The sequence below is a fragment of the Ursus americanus genome, chromosome 21 (genome assembly GCF_024610735.1).
Source record: "Ursus americanus isolate L20-20 chromosome 21, mUrsAme1.1.p, whole genome shotgun sequence".
Taxonomy (NCBI): domain Eukaryota; kingdom Metazoa; phylum Chordata; class Mammalia; order Carnivora; family Ursidae; genus Ursus; species Ursus americanus.
Window position 1 is genome coordinate 42,397,037 of NC_142147.1, and position 19,376 is coordinate 42,416,412.

At 41.0% G+C, this 19,376-nt stretch overlaps 1 protein-coding gene across 4 annotated transcripts in view; it reads right to left on the reverse strand.

Annotated features, from left to right (window-relative positions):
• ZNF790 (zinc finger protein 790) overlaps positions 1-16,094 on the reverse strand; it is a 28,665-nt gene extending 12,571 nt beyond the window's left edge. For 2 of the 4 annotated variants that reach the window (XM_045805220.2, XM_045805222.2), the window contains exons 1-2: positions 15,958-16,094; positions 662-743 (exon numbers count right to left, since the gene is read on the reverse strand). In XM_045805220.2, the coding sequence (XP_045661176.2) occupies positions 662-670 (9 nt within the window). In that variant the 5' untranslated portion in view covers positions 671-743; positions 15,958-16,094. Of the gene's footprint in view, positions 1-661; positions 3,760-15,957 lie in introns of those variants that run through there. The other 2 variants (XM_045805223.2, XM_087871074.1) reach the window with 2 other exon arrangements.
• Positions 16,095-19,376: the final 3,282 nt, after the last annotated feature.

Genomic DNA, 19,376 nt, shown 5'->3' on the forward strand with positions numbered 1-19,376 from the left:
AGATTTATTATGTGACAACCCCCCCCCCCACCGCCCTTAGGCTACTTAGTTGAATTTCCTGTCAGCTGAAGTTGAAAGGATTCTTAGAAGATACACTCCCTAACGGAATACCATTTTCTGTGGGAGTGTATAAAGTCTCTGGGCTCTCGGATAAGTAGCTGACAATCAATATATCTTGTTAATAATATTAATCTCTCACTGAATTCCTGGCAAGATCCCAGATCTCTCTGAACATGACCTTCCATCAATACTCTATTTAAAGCATGATAAAGTGCCAACTAATAAAACGAATACCAACCAACACCAGCTCTCACCTTTACTAATTGAAATACCCCATTCTACACAGTAAATAAAAGCTTTCATGTAGTGTGTCCCTTTGAGCTACTCAGTTCCACCTTGTTAAGCCAAAGATCTGAAAATAAAGTCTCTACTATTTCCTCTAAGGGAAAATATTTCTCCTCCTTCAGTGCTCTACAAAGTACTAGGACATGGGAGGTGCTGAATGCCATGTTGGAGAGAAGACTGACACCAAGGGAAGGCAGGGGACTGTTTTCATGGCTATCACTTACCACAAGTAAGCAGTTTAAGGATAAAAAATTAAAGTATTCATATGACGTGATATAAATGATTATAATTTTGGAGAGAGGCAATTCCAACTCACATGGGCCATGACTTTAAATTTCAAGAATCAATCAGTCTTCTAGACTCCTCTCCTGGTGAAGCAGAGTCCTGAGAAAGCAGAACTAGAAGGAAGGAATCATTAGAGGTCAGTTTTCCTCAGAGCTTCCAAATGGATTAAGAATGCCATTTTCTTCCCTGAAGAAAGGTCAGAGGGAGTCTACAGAAATCCTGGCCCAAACCAAAACCCAAGTGACTCATTCTCCCTCCCCCCTTTTCCCAGTCCTAAGTAGCCACTAATTCACTTTCTGTCTCTATAAAATTTCCCTATTCTAGACTTTCATATGAATGGAGTCAATCATAAATATGTGAACTTACTGTGACTAGTATCTCTCATTTAGCATAATGCTTTCGAGGTTCATCCAAGTTGTAGCATGTATCAGTATTTCATTCCTTTCTATGGCTGAATAATACTCCATTGTATGACTAGACCACATTTTGTTTATGCACTTATCCATTAATGGACATTTGGGTTGTTTCCACCTTTTAACAATTATGAATATGCTGCTACGACCCTTTGTGTACAATTTTATGTTCAGAGACTTGTTTTATGGTTTTCAGAGTACAAGTTTTACACTTCACTTATTAAATTTCTTCCTAAATATTTTATGATTTTTGATGCTATTGTGAATGTAACTGCTTTCTAAATTTTATTTTCGGGCCTTCATGCAAGTGTATAAATATACATTTGTGGTTTTTTAATGTTTTTTTATTATATTATGTTAGTCACCATACAGTACATCCCTGGTTTTTGATGTTAAGTTCGATGTTTCATTAGTTGCGTATAACACCCAAGGCACCATGAAATGCATGCCCTCGTTACTACCCATCACCAGCCTATCCCATTCCTCCATGCCCCTCCCCTCTGAAGCCCTCAGTTTCTGAGTCCATAGTCTCTCATGCTTCCTTCCCCCTTCTGATTACCCCCCATTCTTTATCCCTTTCTTTCCCTACCGATCTTCCTAGTTCTTATGTTTCATAGATGACAGAAACCATATAATTGTCTTTCTCTGCTTGACTTATTTCACTTAGCATTATCTCCTCCAGTGCCGTTCATGTTGCAGCAAATGTTGAGAACTCGTTCTTTTTGATAGCTGAGTAATATTCCATTTTATATATGGACCACATCTTCTTTATCCATTCGTCTGTTGAAGGGCATCTCGGCTCCTTCCACGATTTAGCTGTTGTGGACAATGCTATGAACATTAGGGTGCATATGGCCCTTCTCTTCACTACATCTGTATCGTTGGGGTAAATACCCAGTAGTGCAATGCCTGGGTCATACGGTAGCTCAATTTTTAACTTTTTAAGGGACCTCCACACTGTTTTCCAGAGTGGCTGTACCAACCTGCATTCGCACCAACAATGTAGGAGGGATCCCCTTTCTCCACATCCTCTCCAGCAATTGTTGTTTCTTGCCTTGTCAATTTTTGCCATTCTAATTGGCGTAAGGTGGTATCTTAGTGTGCTATTGATTTGAATTTCCCTGATGGCTAATGATTTTGAACATTTTTTCATGTGTCTGTTAGCCATTTGTATGTCTTCATTGGAAAAGTGTCTGTTCATATCTTCGGCCCATTTTATGATTTGTTTATTTGTGTCTCGCGTATTGAGTTTGAGAAGTTCTTTGTAGATCTTGGATACCAGTCTTTTATCTGTAGCATCATTTGCAAATATCTTCTCCCATTCCTTGGGCTGCCTCTTAGTTTTATTGACTGTTTCCTTGCTGTGCAGAAGCTTTTTATCTTGATGAAGTCCCACAAGTTCATTTTATCTTTTGTTTCTCTTGCCTTTGGAGATGTGTCATGAAGGTTGCTTTGGCCAATGTTGAAGAGGTTGCTGCCTATGCTCTCCTTTAGGATTTTGATGGATTCCTGTCTCACATCGAGGTCTTTCATCCATTTGGAGTTTATCTTTGTGTATGGTGTGAGAGAGTGGTCAAGTTTCATTCTTTTGCATGTAGCTGTCCAATTTTCCCAGCACCATTTCTTGAAGAGACTGTCTATTTTCCACTGGATGTTTTTTCCTACTTTATCAAAGATTAGTTGCCCGAAAGCTGAGGGTCCATTTCTGGGTTCTCTATTCTGTTCCATTGGTCTATGTATCTGTTTTTGTGCCAGTACCATGCTGTCTTTGTGATCACAGCTTTGTAGTACAGTTCGAAATCTGGCATTGTGATGCCCCCAGCTTTGTTTTTCCTTTTCAACAGTTCCTTGGCGATTTGGGGCCTTTTCAGGTTCCATACAAATTTAAGGACTATTTGTTCCAGATCTTTGAAAAATGTCCTCGGTATTTTGATCGGGATAGCACTGAAAGTGTAGATTGCTCTGGGTAGCATGGACATTTTAACTATGTGAATTCTTCCGATCCATGAGCATGGAATGTTTTTCCATCTTTTTGTGTCTTCTTCAATGTCTTTCAAGAGTGATTTGTGTTTTAGAATATAGATTCTTTACATCTCTGGTTAAGTTAATTCCAAGGTAACGTATGGTTTTTGGTGCTATTGTACATGGGATGGATTCCCTAATTTCTCTTTCTTCAGTGTCATTATTTGTGTGTAGAAATGCAACTGATTTCTGAGCATTGATTTTGTATCCTGCCACATTACTGAATTGCTCTATAACTTCTAATAGTTTGGGAGGGGGTTCTTTTGGGTTTTCCATATAGAATATCATGTCATCTGTGAAAAGAGACATTTTGACTTCATCTTTGCCAATTTGGATACCTTTATCCCTTTTTGTTGTCTGATTGCTGTTGCAAGGACTTCTAGTACTATGTTGAATAGTAGTGGCGAGAGTGGGCATCCTTGTTGTGTTCCTGATCTTAAGGGAAAGGCTTCCAGCTTTTCCCCATTGAGAATGATATTTGTTGTAGGCTTTTCATAGATGGCCTTTATGAGATTGAGAAATGTACCCTCTATCCCTACACTCTGCAGGGTTTTAATCAGGAAAGGACGCTGTATTTTGTCAAATGCTTTTTCTGCATCAATTGAGAGGATCATATGGTTCCTGAGTCTTTTCTTGTTGATATGATGTATCACGCTGATCGATTTGCGAATGTTGAACCACGCTTGCATCCCAGGGATGAATCCCACTTGGTCATGATAGATAATCCTTTTAATGTACTGTTGGATTCTATTAGCCAGGATCTTGTTGAGGATTTTGGCGTCCATATTCATTAGGGAAATCGGTCTGTAATTCTCCTTTTTGATGGGGTCTTTGCCTGGTTTGGGGATCAAGGTAATATTGGCCTCACAGAATGAGTTTGGTAGCTTTCCTTCTGTTTCTATTTTTTGAAATAGCTTTAGGACAATAGGTATTATTTCTTCTTTGAATGTTTGGTAGAATTCCCCAGGAAAACCATCCGGGCCTGGAGTTTTGTTATTTGGAAGGTTGTTTATCACTGACTCAAACTCTTCATAATTAATTGGCCTGTTTAAAAAACCAATTTCTTCCTGTTTCAGTCTTGATAGTTTATAGGTTTCCAGGAAGGCCTCCGTCTCTTCCAGATTGCTTAATGTATGGGCATATAGCTGTTGATGAACGTTTCTAATAATCCTTCCAATTTCATTGGTGTTGGTTTAACCTCTCCTTTTTCATTCATAATTTTATTAATTTGGGTCCTTTCTCTATTCTTTTGGATAAGTCTTGCCAGCAGTCTGTCAATTTTATTGATTCTCTCAAGGAACGAGCTAGTAGTTCTGTTGATCTACTCTACTGTACTCCTGGTTTCTAATTCATTGATGTCTGCTCTAATCTTGCTCAACTGCTTCCTCGTATGTGGATTAGGCCTGTCCCTCTGTTGCTGTTCCAGCTTCTTGAGGTGAGAATATCAAAACTGCATTTTAGATTTTTCTATTCTTTTGAGTGAGGCTTGGATGGCTATGTATTTCCCCCTTAGGACTGCCTTTGCAGTATCCCATAGGTTTTGTACCATTGTGTTTTCATTCTCGTTGGTCTCCATAAATTGTTTAAATTGATTGTTGGTTTCCTGGTTTATCGAGTCATTCCTGAGCACGATGGTTCTTAGTCTCCAAGGGTTTGAGTTTCTTCCAAATTTTTCCTTGTGGTTGAGTTCCAATTTCAGAGCGTTGTGGTCTGAGAATATGCAGGGAATAATTTCAGTCTTTTGGTATCTGTTGAGACCTGTTTTGTGACCCAAAACATGGTCTATTCTTGAGAATGTTCCATGGGCATTAGAATAGAATGAGTATTCTTGGTTCTGGGGTGTAGTGTTCTCTATATATATCTATGAGGTTCAACTCGTCGAGTATGGCATTGAAAGCTCTTGTTTCTTTGTTGATTTCTTGCTTCGGTGATCTGTCTATTGCTGATAGTGGAGTGTTGAGGTCTCCTACTATTAGTGTATTTTTATCTATATGTCTCTTTATTGTCGTTAAAAGTTGGCTTGTGTATCTTGCTGCTCCCCTGTTGGGGGCATATATATTTATAATTGTCATATCCACTTGTTGGATACATCCTTTAAGAATAATATAGTGCTCTCCTTGTCTCTAACTATAGTCTTTAGCTTAAAATCCAATCTGTGTGATATGAGAATTGCTACCCCAGCTCTCTTTTGAGGTCCATTGGTGTGAAAGATGGTATTCCATCCCTTTACTTTCAGTCTGAATGTATATTTAGGGTCAAAATGAGTCTCTTGTAGATAGCAAATGGATGGGTCATGTGTTTTTATCCAATCTGCAACCCTGTGGCATTTATGGGAGCATTTAGGCCATTTACATTGAGACTGATTATTGAGAGACATGATTTTAATGATGCCATGTTGCCAGTAAAGTCTTTGTTTCTATAGATTGTGACTTTCTGTTCTGTATCACTCTTGGGCTTTTTTACTTTTATAGAACCCCCCTTAACATCTCCTGTAGGGTTGGTTCTGTGGTTACAAAATTGGTCAATGACTGGCAATTCTGGAAGGTCTTTATTTCTCCATCAATTCTGAATGACAGCCTTTCTGCATAAAGGATCCTTGGCTGCATGTTTTTCTCTGAAAGAGCTTTAAAAATGCCCCCCCAACCCTTTCTCTCATTCCAGGTCTGTGTAGACAGGTCTGACGTAATTCTGATACCTTTGCCTTGGTACGTGAGAAATTTCTTTGCCCTGGCTGCTTTCAATACTGTATCCTTGGATCAGATATTTGTGAATTGCACTATGATGTGATGTGGTGTAGGTTTGTCATGGTTGAGCTTGGGAGGGTTACTCTCTGCCGCTTGGACACAAATGTTTGTTTCCTTTGCTAGATTAGGGAAGTTTTCAGCTACAGTTTGTTCAAATATCTCTTCTAGACCTCTGTTTTTCTCCACACCCTCGGGGATGCCGATGATTCTGACATTGGAACATTTCATTGAGTCAGTAATCTCCCGTAACCTATATTCCTGAGCGTGGATTTTTTTTGAGTCCAGATTCAATTTTAGCTTTTTCTTCTACTAACCCATCCTCCAATTCACTGATACGTTCTTCTGCCTCATTCCCCTGCTGTCAGAGCCTCTAGTTTTGACTGCATTTGGCTCATAGAATTTTTAATTTCTGCCAGATTCGCTCTCATTTCCGCCCTTAGAGATTCTATATTCTCATGAACATTTTTGTTAATACTTTTTTCAAGTCTACACATCATCTTGGCCATTGTTACTCTGAATTCCATTTCTGATAATTTGGTTATATCCATATCCATTAGTTCTGTGGCAGAGGCCACAGACTCATTGTCTTTTCTTTGCTGGGGGGTGGATTTCTCCTTCTCGTCATTCTGATGAGGAGAGTGTGCGGGGTTGTCCAGAGCCCAAATTATTGACCAGGACCCAGGCCGTGCGCCCTTGTTTTATAGGGATCTTAGGGATGTGGGCATCTTGATTTTTCAGCCTGCCTTTTGGGGGAGGGGCCTGTCGCGCCGATACTCAGGCACCCTGTTTGGGTAGAGTCTCCGTGTTCCCTGCAAGGGGGGATGGGTATGGGCACACTGTGAGCTGGTATTTCCAGGCTTTTGTTCTCTGGTGGCTTCTCCTGGCGGTTTGCTGTGCCTCTTCTGAGATTTAGAGTAGCAGTGGCCGAATCTCAGCCTCTGTCTCAGAACAGAGTGATCACGGACCGTTCTCCACTGATGTTCTGGCCACTTTAACTCTGTTTCTGTTGGTGCTGCTCAACCCTGCAGTGTCCCGGGATGTGTGCCCCACACTCGGCTTCCCAGCCCTCACTTCCAGGGCCGTCACGTCTCTGTCCTTTGTGTTTCTAACCCCGCCAGCCGTCAGCCACCCCTGTGCACTCCTGGAGCTCCCGGTCTCAGTCTGGTTCCAGTGAGCACACCACAGCTCCATTTCAGTCTGGAGGCGTGCATTCCCCGGCTCACGGTCTCAGTCTGCTCTCTCGCGGGTGCCAGTCTTTGAGTCTGCCTGCTCCCCCGTGCAGGTGGCTACTGCTTCCCAGCGCCCGACTGCGGTGGCTCTCTCCCCCTTCCATTTATCTCCCGATATCTGTGCGTGGCTTCACGGCTCCCCGCTTCGTACCTCAATACTCAGCGTGGAGATGTTCATTTGTAGAGATCCAGATGTATCTTCCTGCATCTCAGGCTGATTCCGTGGATGTTCAGGCTGGTCTGGTACCTATCCAACTCGACTCAGGGGACTGGCTGAAAAAGGGGTCCCTTACTCCTCTGCCATCTTAACCTCCAGCCTCTAGGTCTTTTTAAAATAGGAAACAGTGCTAAAGCATTGAGTATTGGATGTAGGTTTGTGCCTTTGACTTATTATTGCAAAAAACTAAGGATATTTAAATCTGTTGGTTAACATGTTTTGTGCTTAACTGATTCATAAATTTGCCATCTAAAGAATTCTGGCTAACAGTGCAATTGGTTATAGTTTTCATTGGAGACTAAGGTGTCTAAAAAAATGGAAAACTCTACGAAATAGGCTGATGGAAATAAGGGAAGCAAGTCTGTATGTGGAAAAGTAGGAGATATGTAAGAAGGATAAGGAATGGGAATGCATTTTTGCTGAAGGTAAAAGAAGGTAATTTTGTCCTAAATAAGATGGTCATTTGGAAAGATAACATGGGATAAAATCTGAATGCAAAGGAAGTTGTAGAAGGAAAATCTTTGGAAAGGAATTTTAGGTGTGGTGAAGACGGACTAAGTTTGAAATGAATGGATTTTTAAAGTACAGTGGTATGATACATAAGTCTGCTTTTTCTCTGTTTAAAAAGAGAAAGGTTTCTTGAATTGTTCAACTCCTCTGGATAAGAAAATGTAAACAGTTTTCTTTGTCCAGAGAACAAAGTTTCTATGTTTTGTCATTAACAGGTCTTCGATCACTTAGGTAAAACTTCTCAGTATTAAAGGAGCTAAGCTTTGCACTATACAACCCTATATATTTGCCTTTCAAATCTCTTATTTGTTACCTTGGTTAAACAAAAATAGTTTTGTAATGATCTGTAATCCTATTCAGGCATGTGCTATAATTTTAAGGTTTTAACAAAGTTTACCAAGATTTAAATTGTAAATGAAGTCTCTTTAACTCAATAGGCCTTTTTCTTTGGTATACTGAGTTACTCTGGGAGCACTGTTAAACAAATGATAAGCCTTAGGTTACATTTGGGTTAAAGGTGTAACTCTTCTAGAGATAATATACAATTCCTAAAGTTTTAATGTTTTAATATAAGGTCACCATCACTCTATTCCGGCTATCGAAGTGTTTCGTGTCACAGAAGTAACCTGATTTCCTTGCCAGCTACACTGTAAACTCTCATCATCAGTTCTCAAACCATGTCCATTCTGTGTTTTTGTTATTTATAATTGTTCTTATTGTCTTGCAAAATGAGTTTCATCTTCAAGGAAGTTCATATAAAGGACTTTTTAGGACAGACAGAGGTATTCGATATCTTTATACAATCCTAAAACTGAAATCGGTAAAAATTTCCAGAACTAACTAAAGCTGCATTCAAACTAAACAAGAATTAGTAACATGGGATTAAATAGACCAAAAGATTATAGTGTTGTGACTCTTGTTTAAAACATTACTTGTTCTCTAATGTTTCTCTTCCAGATTTAGGAAACTTTCTCTTAAGACATCAGTGATATACAGAAATAATAATAAAGCAAATTAAAGCATTTAACTTTTCTCTCTACCTGAACCCTCTGAAGTTAAAAAGGTCTCAGTAAGTATTCTTTCTTCCATGGCAATCATAATCATTTGCATAAGTTCAGTAAGTATTGTTCTCCTTGTAACAGGACACTATTGGAAACACTGGTTATTTTACCAAGGCTTTGACTGGAATGTCATATTTGAGAGACATACCTAGACTTAGATATGACCAAACAGCTTTCAGGAACTAAGGCTGATTTTATGAAACCTGGAGCCATAAAGCCCCTTGGAAATGTTGGCCTGATACCTTGCTTACAGAGTTCCCAGCAGCCTCACCAGGTGAGTAAAGAATGTCACTTCCTGGCAGGTGCAGGAACCTCAGGATATATTGGGGACCTCATGAAGAGGAATTTGCCCAGATCTACAGGTATTGCAGGCATGTCTGATGGCAAGTACTTGGCTTGGCTTCTGGCCTGGAGAGGCTACTAAAAGTTCAACCTGGAGATTCCTTATAAAAGTTCCAGCAAAGCAGGGGCGCCTGGGTGGCTCAGTCGTTAAGCGTCTGCCTTCGGCTCAGGGCGTGATCGTGGCGTTATGGGATCGAGCCCCACATCAGGCTCTTCCACTATGAGCCTGCTTCTTCCTCTCCCTCTCCCCCTGCTTGTGTTCCCTCTCTCGCTGGCTGTCTCTATCTCTGTCAAATAAATAAATAAAATCTTAAAAAAAAAAAAAAAGTTCCAGCAAAGCAGATTCTAAAAGATCTATACGATCAATCACTATTCTTGCTGAATTTATGTAAATAATTAGGCCAAGTTTGTTAAAACTGGACTTGTTTTGCAAACAAATTAGTCCTGATTTGGCTATCTCTGGAAATGAGGGTTATTTTAGAGAGAAAAATTATGTTTAAATAACCCACCTTTGTGGGTATTAAATTCTAGATCTGATTGACCTTAAATGTTTGCTTAAGCTAGACAACTTGAGGTGAACTTCAGAGAAATAGCTTTTTTCTATTTCTATACAGTAGCTCATGTATAGATAATCCTCATGCTTTTTATTCTATGGGGCTAGTAACAGGACCCCATGGGCATATAATTAATTATTTGAACAACTGGGAAATAAGATTGATTCCCCAACAAAGCTATCACCTTGACCAATTCTATGATGAAATCGCTCCTTAAAAGCCAGAGCATACCGCACTCTATAGGGTTAACTATGGGCTTGTGGAGATAATGGATGACCCCACTTCCCTTGTGACTGGACTGGATGATGACCTGGGGATGCCCTTATCCCTTCACAAGTCTTCCCCCACTTGCCAGTGATTCCTTGCTAATTAAGATACTAAGGCTAGACCTCAAACAAAGAGGGCTTCTTAATGGTTTCATCCCTCATAGCTATGTTTATCCTAGAAGCCACCTCTATGTATGTACAATTATAAGGAGAGGCTTTAGCTGAGCATACAACAGCCCTCCTGGTAAAAGGAGCCTCAAAGCTCACTATGGGACAGTCTCTGACTGTAATGACTTCATATCAGGTCCAGAATGTTTTAGAGACCAAAGGCCACCAATAGGTGATAGGAGGCTGACTTATTAAATACCAGGCTATGCTTATAGATATGCCTGAAATAATGCTTAAAACCTGTCAGACTTTAAACCCAGCTACCCTTAGGCCTGGACCTGACCATTGTACTTCTATAGAGCATAACTGTTCAGAGGTTATTGATCTTGTCTATTCTAGTCGACCATATTTAAGATGTCCCTATTGAAAATACAGAGGACAATTGGTTCACCAATGGTAACAGTTTCATGGAAAAGAGGGGTAAGAAAAACTGGGTATGTTATAGTCAAGTCTAACTCAAGACTGTTGAGGGCAAAGCCCTGTCAGCAAACATGTCTGCCCCCAAAGCAGAATTAATAGCGCCCACCTGTGCTTTGCACTTGGCAAAAGCCTTAAAAATATTTATACTGACTTCAAATATGTTTTCCTGGTCCTCCATGCTCACAGTGCAGTTTGGAAGAAAAGGGGATTATTATCAAGCCATAACTCCCCAATCAAATAGGGGCCTGAAATCATTGCATGTATGGCCCTCCAAAACCAAGTAGCCCTTTAAATCCTGACTGCAGTTCAAGAAGGCCCAGTATTATATGACTGGCTCCTGGCTGGCACCCGATGGCTATGCAGCTCTAATCTGTGGCCATGGCTTCCCCCAGGCTGGATAATCCACTGTACTCTGGGTTTTGCCTGGATGCATGGATACATTATTAAAACCATTACCAACCCTCCAAATTTAAAACCATAGTGGACATGTTCTGTGTCTCCTTCAGTGACCACCTAGCATCTACCTTTGTTACCTTTTTGAGACTGGAGAATATTGTTTGGCACATGAAAACTCTTAAGTACATGGTCAAAGCCCTAAATGACACTCAAAATAGCATTTCTCTATTAAATGCTAGGGTAAAACAAATATGTAAAGCACCTTTAAGAAACAATGATATTAGATGTTTTTAATTGCTATGTAAGGTGAAACTTGTGCTAGCATAAAAACAGAATACTGTGTATACAGTCCAGATTACCACAAAACATATCTGGGTTTCTACCTGACATGAGTACTCAAATTGGTGCTTTAAATGATCACTTTCCTTTAGTGATTGCTTTCAATCCTCCTGGACTTTCAATTGCTTTCAATTCCTCCTGGACTGGAGGAAAATTATCGAAGGTCAACTATCAAAGATCTTTTATTCAGATCTCTCTTTCTCGTTCAATGTTAACCTTATTTTGTCATTTCCAGTGTCTCCCTTACTAGTGCCAAGTCTCCTTCACTGCCATAACTCCCAACTAACAGATGATCCCTTCTACTCAAGGAGGTTCATCTGTGTTGTCCGCGTTGGATTCAGCTGCCTCCCCCTTTTGTGACTCCCCTATGAATTCCCCAAACTGACCAATATTGACCCATAGGTAGGGACATCTCTACACCCCTATCCAGCAGGAAGACATTACAGAAGATGAGACCTTCCACCTTCAACAACCTTAAAGATTTAAGGGTCAAAATTGTTCAGGGGGGGAATGATGAGGGAACAGAAGGCAAGCTGAGGACAAAGCAGAAACTGACACCCCGCAACCCACCCCCACCATGGGATGTACCTGACATTCCTCAGGCACTCCTGGCTGCCCTAAAGGACAAAGAAATAGTTAACCTATAGATATCACAATCCTGCAAGACTTAAGTCTCCCTCAGTTTACAAATGTCTTAGCAGTTTACAAGAACAAAGCATTTCTATCAATAACCTAGCTTCCGGAAGGGAATGTAGATACAATTAAATGTCCTTATAATCTGCAGCCTCCAGGAAGTTCCCAACCATCTTAATGTTAATGCCTTGCTAGAGGGAGAAACAACCTTAACTTGACAATGGCAAGGCCTCTTGTGAGTCTTTAACATATGAAAGTATTTTCTCAACCTCCCTTTTTCCTTACCTTCTCCAAACCCCATAGTATATAATCAGCCACCCTTCACAACCCGGGGCAGCACCTCTTTCTGCCCACGGGTCCTGTCCCCGTGCTTTAATAAACCACCCATTTTGCACCAAAAAAAAAAAAAAAAAAAAAGACAGACAAGCTCCCAAAAATTTGAACAGCCATTCCCCAAAGGAAGGGCAAAGGATTTAAAAAGGCATTTCCCAAGGGAAGATATCCAAATGGTCAAGAGACATTAAAACAAAAGCACTCAACTTCATTAGTTATAACTAATAATTATAATTCTATAATTATAATAATATAATTATGTTATAATATAATTATAACTATTGGAGTTGAGCATTCTTGTTTGTATACCACTATATAGCCACTATATTGGCAAAAATTTTACAGTCTGACAATATCATGGGTCAATAAGAAAAGGGAGCCGTTGGAACTTGCATAAACTGTTGATAGGAATACTAACTGGTTCAGCCATTTTGGAAAACTGAGATTATCTGCTTAAACAGATTCATATACCCTATGACCCACCAAATTTTCTCTTAGAAATAGACCCAGCAGAAATGGATACATATGAACCCGAAGGACAATGTAAGAATGCTCCTAGCATGATTATTTATGAAACAATCCATATGTCTATTAACAGTATGACAATTGTTGAAAAGACAAATACAGTTGGTATATTCATGCACTGGAATACTACTTAGCAATGTGAACAATAAGCTGTTTCTACACACAATATGGATGAATCTCACAGACAAAATGTTGAACAATCCGCCAACATAAAAGGTTACGTACTGTATGGCTCTACATATGTATAAGTTAAAAAACAAACAAAACTGATAATATGGTGGTTACTTTGGGGGAGCTATTGACTGAACAGGAGCACAAGATTTTGGGGTGCAGGTAATGTTTTACTTCTTGATCTGAGTTATTTTATGGGTGTTCCCTTTGTGGAATTCACTCAAGGTGTACAGTTTTGATTGTATTATCATTTATACACTGACTGTATATATGATAAACTTCAATAAAAAGTTCATTTTACAAATTATGGAGAAACATATACAAGGCAAATGCAAACAAACAAAAAATAAGCAGGGGCGCCTGTGTGGTGAGTTGGATGAGCGTCCAACTCTTAGCTCAGCTCAGGTCTTGACCTTAGGGTTGTGAATTCAAGACCTCCCCCCCATTGGGCTCTACCCTGGGTGAGGAGCCTACCTAAAAAATAAAATAAATTAAAATAGAAATTAAAAAAGAAAAGCAATTCGTTTATTAAAAAAAAAAAAAAAGCAGGGGCCATGATCTTGAGCGTGCTAAAATACCAAAGCCTACAATTCACAATAAAAATAATTATGAATATCTAGGGACACCTGGGTGTCTCAGTTGGTTAAGCATCCAACTCTTAATTTGGGCTCAGGTCATGATCTCATGGTTGTGAGATAGAGTCCTGCATCAGGCTCTGCGCTGGGCATGAAGCCTGGTTAAGATATGCTCTCTGCCTCTCCCTCTATCCCTACCCCCTCTCTAAAAATAGTAATAATAATGATGATGATGAATATATATCAACTAACAGCAGCAACTTCAATAAAGCAGAAGCTACTGGTAATCTAAGATATAACTTCATTCACTAAGTATTTTAATACATTTTTGTCAATCAAAGACAAATCAAGTGGAAAACAAGTACTATAGACTGGCCATATATTAGATCACAAAGAAAAATTCATTAAATTCCAACATTAAAAAACATCATAATGCAGCAGAACTGGAAATTATAAGCAAAGAGGGGCCCTATGTGCCTTACATGAATTCCTCAACTTTATCATCAGGGAGTTAGTTCCCTTCGTGTCACAGGGCTCAAGACCCTTCCATAGCACTAAAGCTAGGACACCACACCACTATATTAGTATTCTGCTACTGAGCAACAAATTATCATAAACACAGTGGCTTAAAACAATACAAATTTATTGCCTTATGCTTAGGCAGTTAGGTAAAAGTCTGAGATGGTTCTCGTTGGGCTAAGATCAAGGTGTCAGCAGGGCTGTGTTCCTTTCTGGAGGCATTAAGGGAGAATTATTTATTTCCTTATGTTTTCCAGAGTCTAGAGGCCACCAACATTGGCTCCCTTCCTTCAGCCAGCAATTTTGCATATCTCTGACCATTCTTCTTTGATCCTATCTCTCTCTGACTCTAAACACTTGGGAAAGGTTTACTGACTTTAAGAATCCGAATTGGATAATCTAGGATAATTTCTCCATTTCAAGGTCCTTAACTTAATCTTGTTTGCAAAGTCCCTTTTGCCCTGTAAAGCAAAATATGCAGTGGTTCCAGGGATTAGGACCTGGATATCTTTGCAGGGGCATTATTCTGCCTACGCCAACCACCTTTAAAGCTTCTATCCTTGGCTCCCCTCTTCCTGAGGGATACTCAAAAAATCCACCTCCTTGTACCCCATCACTTCCTCTCCAACAGTCTTGAATCCAACCAGAACAAGCATCAATATTCCCTGTATCCATGTTTATGTCCATCATAAGGACCCTTAGATTCCCTGATCATCTCTCTTTTCAAACACTGCACTCCCCATCAGTTGGGTGTACCTGCCTCTCCTCCCTTCCCAAATCTTGACACTTTCTAGTTTGCCCTCTGGAATTCATAATTCATTAATAACAAACCCTTCTTTTATCTCCAACCACTTCTTTGAATATTCCCTTCACCTTTGGGTCTAAGGAAAACTTGGCTCTCTCCAGAGGACTCTGCAGCCTCTTCAACATCTCCCTCTCCTACCCCCCACAGCCTTTGGCCACAGGGTCTGGAAGCAGGGCAGGTATCCTCCTTATTCTTATTACTTTCAGACTTTTCTCTCCTCCTCCTCCTCCTCCAAAAAAGCTCTAGCTTGGAATTTCATGCCATGAGATTATTTATAACTCACCACACCTCACTGTTGCTGACATCTACCAAATACAGAATATTTCCCCCTATTTTTTGAAAACTTGAGCTCATGGCTCCTTCTCTGCAACACTACTGCACTTTTTTATTGCAGTTGCACTACATCCACATAGATGAGCCTTGCTTACTCAGTCTAACCTGTATTTCTACTTTTCCCTCTCTTGTGGCTCGTTATCACCGATATACCGCAACGTTGTTATCCACCTCCCCCCCCCCCCAGCAGCTGCTGTTCAATTTCTCTGCTCAGATTCACAGAGAACTTCTTGGAATATGTTCTCCACACTGTCTCCTATTCCTCTCCCCACAGTCTGTATTAACCTATTCAATCCAACGAAAGGCCACCACAGAAACTGCTCTCCGACAAATAACTATGATTGTTATTAAACGCAGTGTTGTTTCTGGCTCCACGACTGCTGCTACCACATTTACACACACGGTTAGGCACACAGTGGTACAGTCACAATCATATACATGCGCAGTTACACCTAAAGAGTCATTACAATCACGTACAGCTCCCCTCACTATCGTACGCATGCAAACACACACACATACAAAACCCCTACAGCCCCTAAGCGATAACCCCCACAGCCGGCACCCACAGATCCCACCCGTGATCGCGCGGGAGCGGACACACACATACACAGCTGCCTACCACCTTCCGTCCCACACCCTCTTGCTGGCAAAGCCTGAGACTCCGAAAACATTAGTCCCTCAATGCCCACTGCCTCTCCAGTGGCCTTGGCCCCGGAGGGGTCATTCCGCTTCTGGATCTTAGATTCTCTTACCTGACCCTGCGGTCCCTACAAGAATGTTTCGCTGGCACTCGGACACGATTCTTCCTACAGTCCTGAAAGCGTCGGTGCGCGGACAGGAAGCGGCTTCGGCTACAGTGGACATCGGAAAACGTAGTCAGAGCCTGGACAGCCTTTCAGAGCCCAGAGCCGACAATCTCAATTCACAGGCCTTGGCCCCGGCCCCCATCCTTGCCCTCGGCAAAAACCGTCGTCTTCATAACTGCTCACATCCGTTGCAGAGGTCTTCTATTAGTTCCATGCCGCGTTTAGAACGCAGGACTCAACCAAGGCCTCCACCATGATCCTCCACAAATGTGTGTCCAGTCTGGGAACCTGGACAATAAACCAATGCGCCTTTACCGGAAGTAGCCTTGGACGCGATGGCCCCTGGGAAATGTAGTTCAGGGCCGTAGAACTACCTCGGAGAAGGGTGTAATTCTTTGCGGCTTGAGTTCGGTGTCTGGGCATCTGACAGATATGGTGTGACAGAAAGGTCCTGTTGGGCAGTGCCAAGCGACCAGCGAGTCCCTGGTACCAAAAAAGGAAAATTCCATACTTCCCATACCTTCTCGAGCCTTCCCCCCTTAGCTACAGCCCCCCCCCCACCCCTGTCTCGCAACAGTCTGCTTTGCTGTCAATAAACTTCTATCTCCCTTGTTCTACCTTGGGTGAATTTTTTCACTGCCTGTATGGCGGGCTTCCACCAGCTCAGGTTACCCCATATTTGGTGGCTCCTATCGGATTGGGGGACCCCAGAAATATCTAGGTTGTCAGTTATCTATTTTTGAAATTTATATAAATGCAAATCAGATTGTATGAATTTATCTTGCTTAGTTGTTAAAACTCCTAATTAAATTAACTTAAAACTCCACACTAAAGGCTTTGCAGAAGGAAAAGTGGGCCCATTCAGGCATGAAAATTATTTTCCTCAGTTACTCCTGTGTTGTGAGACCCCAATATCAATACTCCCTCCAGGGTTGAATGATTCACTAGGAGAACTCATGGTGAAACGATACAAAGCAAAATTAGCAAGGAGAAAAGGTACATGGAGTAAAGTCCAGGAAAAACCAGGTGCATACTTCCAAGGATCCTTTCCAAATAGAGTCACACAGGATATTAGTTTCTTCTGCAACGAGTTGTGACAACACATGTGAAATGTTGCCGACCAGGGAAGAAGCTCATTAGAGACTCGGTACCTAGAGTTTTTATTGTGGGGCTGGTCACATAGGCAGCTTCTACCAGGTGCATACCAGAATTTCAGAAGGAAAGCAAGTGTTTAACATAAACTATATGCACAAACAGGCATAGTGAGCCACTCTTATCAGGATAGTGGGACACCCCCCCTCTGGAAAACTAAGTTCTAGACGCAAGCCAGGCACCAACTGTGCAAGCAGACCTTCTAAGGATGAGAATTCTCAGGTCTGCTATGTTAAGGCTTTTCTGCACACTACTGTCCTAAACAAAATGTCTGGCTTTCAACAACAACAAAAATTTTAAGGCATATGAAAAGACAAGGTGAAAAAAAATCAAGATGCTCCCAAGAGACCAAAAAACCCAAAAAACAAAACAAACCAAAACAAAACAAAAAACACACACAAAAAAACCAAAACCAAAACCAAAAACAAACAAACAAACAAACAAAAAACAGAACTAAACTCAGGTGTTCCTAGCTTCTTGCTGCATAACTTCAATCTCTACCTCTGTCTTCACATGGCCTTCTCTTGTACATCTTTTCATCTTCTAGTATAGACACTTGAAATTGGATTTAGGTCACACACAGATAACCCAGGATGAACTCACCTAGAGATCCTTAACTTAATTGCGTCTGCCAAGATCCTTTTGCCAAGTAAGATTGATGAGGGAGCAAAAGGCAAGCTGAGGACAAAGCACAAGCTGACACCGTCCCACCCCCAACTCCTGGGTGGGATATGTTGACATTCCTCAGGCACTTCTGGCTGCCCTAAAACTAAGGGAAAGGAAAAACAGATGGTTAAGTGATAAAGATCACAGTTCTGCAGGACATGAGTTTCCATCAATTTACAGATCTCTTAGTGATATACAAGGAATAAGCATTCTTATCAATAGCCTAACTTTCAGAGACCTATAACTCAATTTCCTAGAAGCCTAACATCACCTTCCCCTCCATGAGTGATGTGGGAAACAGAGGCAGAAGGGAATGTAAACAAAATTAAATTTCTTTATGGCCTGCAGCCCATCGACAAATACTTGAGATAGAAAGTCCTTTTGAAAACCTCCCTTTTCCTTACCTCCCCCAACTCCCAAGTATATAATCAGTCACCCCTCACACTTGCAATGCATCTCTTTCTGCCACAGGTCCTGTTCCCGTTCCTTAATAAGAATTCTTTCTTGGCCATTGGCTCTGGACCCCAACGCTACCCAAAAGTACCTCAAGGTCACATTCACAGGTCTTGGGGGTTAGGATACGGACATAGCTCTAGGATGCCACTGTTCAACCCACTACAACATGTTACTATGTTTAGTCTTACCCTAATAGATTTCCTTAGAATTCTCATCCTCTCACTACTATAAATGATACCTAGGTACTGACAACATGCAAATGTTTCTCTTTAACGTGGACTGTCTCAGTGGTTTAGGAGATTAAAGACAAAATTCTTCATCTACCCCCTAAAACTTGCTCATTCTACAGGTTTTTTTTTTCCGGATTATTTATTTTATTTATTTGAAAGCATGCTCACGCACGCATGGCACGCAGGAGGAGGGGGAAAGGGAGAGAATCCCAAGCGGACTTCCTGCTGCTCCTTCAATATACAGGCTTGTATCCAACCCATGGCATTTATGTTTTGGTGTTTTCTCTGTTTATAATTTGCTTTATCTAAATATGTTCAAATGTTGCTACTCCTTCCTTTTGGTTTGCTCAAATATTTTCTTCTTAGTTAGGCTTTTCCTAACTATTCTATTTAAAATTGCAATTCCCAGGGTGCCTGGCTGTCTCAGTCATAAGAGCATGTGACTCTTGGGGCACCTGGGTGGCTCAGCCGTTCAGTGTCTGCCTTCGGGTCAGGTCATGATCTCAGGGTCCTGGGATCGAGCCCCACCTCAAGCCCTCATCGGGCTCCCTGCTCAGCAGGGGGCCTGCTTCTCCCTCTCACACTCCCCTTGCTTGTGTTCCCTCTCTCGCTGTCTCTCTCTGTCAAATAAACAAATAAAATCTTAAAAAAAAAAAAAAGCATGCGACTCTTGATCTCAGGGTTGTGAGTTCAAGCCCTACATTGGGCGTAGAGATTACTTAAATAAGTGAAAACTTTAAAAAAATTCAATTCCCTTGGCACTCACTATCCCATTTCCAAGCTTTCTTTTTCTTTAGAGTTTACCTTTATCTGGAATACTATATATTTCATTTACATGCTCATTGGCCACATTCCCTGAAT